Source organism: Etheostoma spectabile, unplaced genomic scaffold, assembly GCF_008692095.1.
Source record: "Etheostoma spectabile isolate EspeVRDwgs_2016 unplaced genomic scaffold, UIUC_Espe_1.0 scaffold302, whole genome shotgun sequence".
Taxonomy (NCBI): domain Eukaryota; kingdom Metazoa; phylum Chordata; class Actinopteri; order Perciformes; family Percidae; genus Etheostoma; species Etheostoma spectabile.
Window position 1 is genome coordinate 676679 of NW_022605581.1, and position 7329 is coordinate 684007.

The following is a 7329-nucleotide window of genomic DNA, read 5'->3' on the forward strand; positions in this document are numbered from 1 at the left end:
GTACTGAGCATGTGTGTGTAATTCAGGCGAGTAATGTATGTAGGACTACATTTTTGTACATTATTATTAATATATATATATTTTTTTGTTCTCTCAGTCAGTGTGCAGTGTGCTTCTGCGGACATTTAGAGCCGTCTGAGATAATGTTATATAATGTTTCTGCTCAGGAGTAGTAAACGTACGTCTCCTAACGGCAACCTAATATTATATAGAGATGGATGGTGATGGCCCGGTGGATATGACACATGGCTTTGTTGTGGGAGACCAGGGTTAGATTCCCACTGCAAACATCAACCAATGTGCCCCTGAGCAAGGCACTTAACCCCTAGTTGCTCCGGGGGCATGCAACCTTTGATATATATATAGCAGTTTTAAGTAGCTTTGGATAAAAGTGTCAGTTAAATGACATGTGATGTAATGTCATATATAGTCTCTGGCTATTGATTGATATTGATAGTGTCAGCAAAAAACCGTTGCACATTTCCGATCCGTAGCATAGCACAATTAGCATGAATTAGCTCGGAGGACAAGCTTAGCTTGTTTACATAAGTGGCTGTCGCGCCAAGGCATTTTAATAAAACATGACTCCATAGTCTATGTGACAAAAAAAACTAAATCTGTGTACTAAAAGAGAGAGGAAGCGGTGGTCTGTGCGTCCGGCTGTTCCCATTATTTAGGCCTACATGCCGCGATGCTGTCCAACAAGCCGTGCACCATGCGCAAAAAGTCAAATAAAAGAGGGGAACCATTAGTCCAAGACTTGTATTTTACAGCCAAATCGGATTCGGCTGACAAATTTCTAAGTCCGGTACAGCCCTAACATTGTTTTAATATATTAGATGCATACGAGTTTAGGGAGGTAACAAAGAGAGATATTACATGTATTTATTGTTCATCCAGTTAAAAGGTTAAAAACTCACTTTCTCAGTGCTTGTGCATGTACTTTGGAGTCTTTACCAACCCACACACTTCAAAATAAGACAACCCAGTAGTTTTTTTGTTGGGTGCCTAGATAAGAAAATGGGATTCAACAAGCCATTCAGATTCAGCTCTGTCACACGCAGCCTCATTAGCATGTATACCCCCCCCCATCCAGGTATTTCCACCCATTGCAAAGGTGCGCCATATTTTTTCCGGAAGCCAATCAGAGCAGACTGGGCTTTTTCAGGGTTGGGCTTAAAGGAACAGGCGCTAAAATAAAGCATTTCAAGAAGCGAGTGAATACAGGTACAGTGTATTGAGCCACAATAATAATGCTTTTGTTTTTTTACATTAAAGCATGTAAACATAGAATAAGCCCCAAATACAAGTATGAATCTGAAAATGAGCATAAGTTCTCTCATTCAAGGTCTTTGTGTAAAGAGATATTTGATTCAAATTTTCAATTCAACTTGTTCTTTTCCTTTAAGGAACCACATTGAACTCTGTTAATTGCTGCATGTACAGTATTACTGTAGTTATTAGTTGTTGTTTTCTTCATGAAATAATCCCTTGGCTATTTTTGAATTATTTTTTTTGTCTGAAAAGATTAAAATGCAACACCCATAACAAGTGTCCAACCCACCATTCAAATACAAAAGACGTTCCATTTACAATTATATAAAAAGATAGAAAACTATACATTCGAAAATGTTAAGTGTTCCTTCAAACTATATGCCTAAATATACACCATTGACATTTTATTTAATTATGTTCAAACGGCACACGAGTATCACACGGTGGTGCTGTTAGTGAAGCTGTGGCTGCAATGGCGATCAGCAGCAGTTTTGATCATTATTATCTTCCATGATCATCGGATAGAGCCTCTGTCTGTCAAGTTGTGTGAGTCTTACTCTCTTCAGAAACAGAGATCTCCTACAGACTCATCTCCACTTGCTCACGAAAGCATCCCTGTACATGCACATGGTCAGTGATCAGATCAAAATATTACAGCTTCATCAGTCCCTGACAAATCAACGGTCTTCACAGTAGATGGCCTGTGTGTGTGGCTGCTGCTCAACGTGAAGCAACTACAGTACTACGGGGTCAACGGTTATGATCAACCCATGCAGCGGATGGGGGTGGGGTTCGGGTGGGTGCAGCGACGCACAGGAGCACCAACCTGTTGCTCAGCGATGTCATTGAGCTGTATCCGGACCTGCTTCTGGGAAGGAGAAGGGTTACGATGAGGAATGAGGATGGGAGATGGAGGAATGGTAGATACTGGATGTGAGGCTGCAGGGCGGCTGAAACAATGGTAATTTGGCCCGAACCACCCACTGTATTGTGATTGGTTAGTCACGGCACGTACTGATTTGTCTTGAGGTTGACAAGTTAAACTTGTCATAGTCACTACATTTACACTTTCAAATTTTTAACGCAGGTCTTATTATTCTTCCCAATACCAAATAACACGTATCACTGTATGCAGATGATATACTGTTTTAGACGGATATCTGGGTACAAAATTAACCTGGGAAAATCTGCACTATTCCCCCTGAATACCTCTCTGAGACATTTAGCTACCCCATTGACCCAGAACCTTGCATAATTGGGAAAGGCAGGGCAGCTTCATTTGTGTAGCACATTTCAGCAACAAGGCAATTCCAAGTGCTTTACATAAAAATTAAAGAGCAATTTAAAACGTCCGGTAAAGTGTATATAAAAACTGCTAAATTAGCATAAGACAGGTGTGAAATAGGATAATGGAGGTCTCTATTCACCCCTCAGTTACAAGCCCTGTGTCAGTAAACTACAGCAAGGTGCTTGTGAAGGTAAAGACTGGCCTACAAAGATGGAGGACATCTCACTTTCATGAATGTTTTCGTACAAATCAACTTTTTCAGCTCTATGCTCCCTCTGGCATCACCCATATTCTGCTACCTCCAAATTTACATGGGGTAAAAAGAAACATAGACTCCAACTTTCAGCCCTCCAGAAACCAAAATGTGACGGTGGACTGGGATTTACGACCTTCCAGTGATACTGTTGGCCATTTGTGTTCTTGATTCCATTGCCTATGTGTCCTGGTGCTCTAAAGTGCAAAACACTGTTAGACTACAAGCTCTAATCTATTCCAACATTTCAACTAAACTTTCTAAAACTAAATTTGGCTCCATTTCTGAACTCATTTCTGTTCGGCAATTTACTAATACATATAGAAAAATTACACCCAATTGGTACCGCCATTCTACCATATTCCATAACTGTGGTCTCCAGTTGGGAGGATGTCCAATATCATGTAATTATGGTGTACACCCTCTGGAAGATGTTTTTAGAGTAATGCTCTACTCATTCCAAGACATTCAGAAGCTCTTTTATGGACCTGGACCTTTTTTGTCTATCCAAAATAGCAATGGTAAGCAACGAGATGTAAGATGTTTTAGTACTTATCAGAGAGCTCTAGGACAACATTAGAAACTACTATTTCGTTTTTAGCCTCCAATTTAACCAACCCTATCAGAAACAACATTGTACATCTTTCCAAATGACAATTAGGATCTGTCTTGGTTCCAACGCGGATTTATGACAAAAAGCCTCATGCATCTTATCTCATCTTGACGAGTGTACAGTTGTGGCTTGGCAGTCTTTCTACCCACCTTGCTCTTCTCCTCCAGCTTGGCTGCTTGTCTGCATGGAGGATGCCAGATGGTAGATCCTGCAGACAGAGACAGAGACAGAGACAGAGACAGAGACAGGAGCTGTCAGACTGGGATGGTCTCCATAGGTATTTGCTACATTGCAGACACATTTAAAAAAACTACAGTTGGCATTGTTTGTGTGATACTTTGTGCTTCATTGTTTTTGCCTTCCATATATTAGCTTGTACTCTACGTTCTGTTTTTAGCAACGGTATAAGGTGCCTGTTGCTAGCTTTATACAACTATTCTTCTCCTGAAAGAACAAATGTGCATTCTGACATTAGCAAAGAAACATGAATAAGTGAAGAAGCAATATTGATTCAAATCCAACGTCATTTTTTCTACTTTTTTTCTAACTGAGCTCAACTCTCCCAACTCCATGCTTGACTAATTTCCAAAGCTGTTGCAGTTTCATTTTCGAATAGCTAGGCTTTCTGGGAGTTTTTTTCCCCCCCACTTCATCAATCAACCCTAGAGTGACATGTTGCAGTTGAATGTGAGTTTAGATAAATGGAGCCGCCATGGCAACGCACCAGCTGCTACTCTGTGTTAGTGCCACAGCAGCAGCAAATACCAACTGTAACCCAGGCCATAAGGAACCAGGAGACAAGACACTGGGTTGACGGACATGGCGGACATGTTGACATATGGTAGTAGGAAAAGCACAAGTGTATTCAAAAGCAGAGAAAGGGGAGGTAACCTTTCCCCTTATGACATCATAAGGGGCAATATTCCAGATCAACCCATCTGAGCTTTCAATTCAGTTTTATGTAGAGTATCAAATCATAACATCAGTTATCTTTGAGACACTTTACAGACAGAGTAGGTCTAGACCACACTCTATAATTACATTAATTCCCCCAAGAGCAAGCACTTCGTGCAACAGTGGGGAGGAAAAACTCCCTCTTAGGGAGAAACCTCGGACGACCCAGGCTCTTGGTAGGTGGTGTCTAACGGGGGCAGCCAGAGGGGGGGGGGGGGGGGGGGGGGGGAAGAACAGTGCCAATAACGCTACAAAAACAATTAATTTTATCAAAGGCAGAGCAGGATACCCAGGGCTCGGTTCACACCTATCACCAGTTCTAGTTCTGGGGGGCCATAGGCAGGCTGGGGGGGACTCATATTAATGTTAAAAAACCTCATAAAGTGAAATCTTAATGCCATGGGACCTTTATATTTTAGACTTTTTAAGACCCCACAGAAACACTGTCATGTGTGTAAGCCTTGAATCCTTTGTGGTCAGGCAGGTACAGTACCTTTCCTGAAGTTTGGAGCTATGGATCTTGAAGACAGAAAACATATTTGTAACATTTTGGACTCAAGTCCCAAAAACATCTTCTTTACCTTGCAGGTACATTTCTTCTCCCTCTGCAAACATCTGTTCACAGCGGGCACAGCGGGCACATGCAGGGTGGTAGTGCTTCTCCCCAGCCTGTTGAGCATTAAACAAGGACAGGATACGGTATTACGCATTGTGTTAAAGGGGGGTGCTTAAGAAATGAACTAAAGCTGTCAGATGAATGTAGTGGAGTAAAAAGTAGAATATTTCTCTCTGAAATTAGTAGAAGTAGAAGTAGAAAGTGGCATGAGGAGAAAAAGACTCAAGTGAAGTACAAGTACCTCCACATTTGGACTGAAGTACAGTACTGGAATAAATGTACTTTTTTACATTCCACTGCTGCAACAAAGTAAAGGGTGTGTTTTATTAATTAGCCACACGGTGGCGCACTTGTGTTGAGAAAGGAGCACTGCAGTCCCAGAGAAAGGTAGAGTAGGAGTAACATGGGCCTTAAGGCATTTCAATCCACTTCATTTTAGACTTTGCAAAGGAAAACAAAATCCAAGGTACATATGCTAACCGTAGTGTAGCATCTTTGGTATTTATTGTGAAATTGTCACATTATTTTACACATCAACTCAAACTGAAAAGCTTCCAACACATTTCCCAATATCCCTAAACAGCGAGTAGGAAGTGGCAGACCATTTATCTTGACTAGTGACTTGATTAGATTAATAGATTTTATATCTCATGGCTTGACATTAAGAAGCTAATGGAGGAGATATGTTATACAGAGCTTGACGAACCCACAAGCCACAGTGAGTGCAGGGAGGGGCCATGCTGAGGATGGCTGTGGCTTTGCAGTTATCATGTGAACTGTTCCTGGGCTGGTGAAACCACAGGGCCAGTGGGCGAAGAGGTCTTCAGGTGGCCCTCTACTGACCCAAACCCATTGGGAACATTTTGGGGTCATATTATCCTTGGGTTTCTCTGGATCGAGAATCAGTAGCCTACCTTTAGTTGGGTAGGTTGGGTAGGTCTTCCATGGGTCCATTTTAGCGCTGGTCCAGCACTTTGGACCCATGACCTTGGACCTTGGACCTCTACATTTAAAGCTAAACATCCCAGTTAGGGAGTTTCTGGGCTCCTTAGTAGGTGTTGTTGCAGCTGTGTTAAGATATTGCATTTCTTGAATAGATTATTCCAATCTGGCTCAGGGATTAAACTAAAATGTCTCCAAAATCCCGATATTCTCCCCAAAACCACCTCCTTTTCAACAAGTGATGCAGTCTGTTTGGTAATCCAAATATTATTTCACTTGTGTAGTGGTGATTTTCTGAGTACTAGTGCCTTATTATGTCTTGCATTGAGTCATTTGAAGTAGAATTATCTCACTCTGTTGTCAGATTTCCTTGTTAAAAACACGTATGATTTACTGACTCAATAATGAACTAAACGACTCAAGATGCATGGTTTTCGTGTTTTCTTCTTCATGCCAAACAGTCATGTGATGCCTGCTGATCCCTGCCTCCCCAAAGGCATCCCATCTTGGTTCGACAGCGGCCTGATTACGCCCCAGCCCCTCTGAGGTCCCTCCATTTCGGTGCGTCATTACAATGGAATCATACCCGAAAACAGGATGCCGACACCCTATTTCTTGGAAACACCCTGCAGAACGCTAATTGCTCAATGCTCCTGACCGAATGGCCAGCAGAAAGAGAGATGAAGCAACCAGGGACATATAGATCTGACCGATGAGCAGGGAGACTCCAGGTCCAGGTATTATTGGGAGAAAAACAAAGGTCAGGTGCTTGAAAACTGGTAGCATGGTGTGGCCGCCTTGCCAAAAACCTCATATTTTGAATACAATAACAAAGACCCAGAGAAAAAGAGGAAGTTGACTTTGAAACGTTGAGGGCCAGAGATAAAAGACCTGGAACTGGATTGAAATTCAAACACGTAAAGTATGAGAGGGCCGGAAAAGAGATCAAATCCTCCTTTTGTCAAAATCCAAGGCTCCATGAGGGGAAAATGATTGTATTTAATGTCATGTGGGACTGATAAGTCAAGGAGGAAGAGGGGTTCAGGATGGTTTGTAGGGGGGGCGAACTTGAAAGCTGACCATTGGTTGGAGTGACAGCCCTGGCTGAGCAGCTGTAGCCGGTTGAGGTTTGTGGTCGAGACTTCTGAGTTTTGGATTTGTGAAGCAGCTGTGGTAAAGAGTCGGGAGAGATCATGACAACCAAGTGGAGAAAGGAGAGGTGAGGTTGCTTTTCTACGTCTTTTTTGCCTAATTACATACAGACCATCTGCTCACTCTATCTAAAGTCCTGTCCAATTTCAGGAACAGGGATCCATTCGGAAGATTGGGATGGATTTTGGGGCTTCGGGCACGGCTACAGCCCATCCATCCATCCATCTTCGTCCCCT

At 42.3% G+C, this 7329-nt stretch overlaps 1 protein-coding gene across 16 annotated transcripts in view; it reads right to left on the minus strand.

Annotated features, from left to right (window-relative positions):
* Positions 1 to 7329, minus strand: part of ablim2 (actin binding LIM protein family, member 2) — a 123533-nt gene that overhangs the window by 33898 nt on the left and 82306 nt on the right. For 11 of the 16 annotated variants that reach the window (XM_032510956.1, XM_032510959.1, XM_032510963.1 and 8 more), the window contains exons 7-9: positions 4965 to 5052; positions 3579 to 3637; positions 2102 to 2143 (exon numbers count right to left, since the gene is read on the minus strand). In XM_032510956.1, the coding sequence (XP_032366847.1) occupies positions 2102 to 2143; positions 3579 to 3637; positions 4965 to 5052 (189 nt within the window). The remainder of the gene's footprint in view (positions 1 to 2101; positions 2144 to 3578; positions 3638 to 4964; positions 5053 to 7329) is intronic. The other 5 variants (XM_032510960.1, XM_032510962.1, XM_032510972.1 and 2 more) reach the window with 3 other exon arrangements.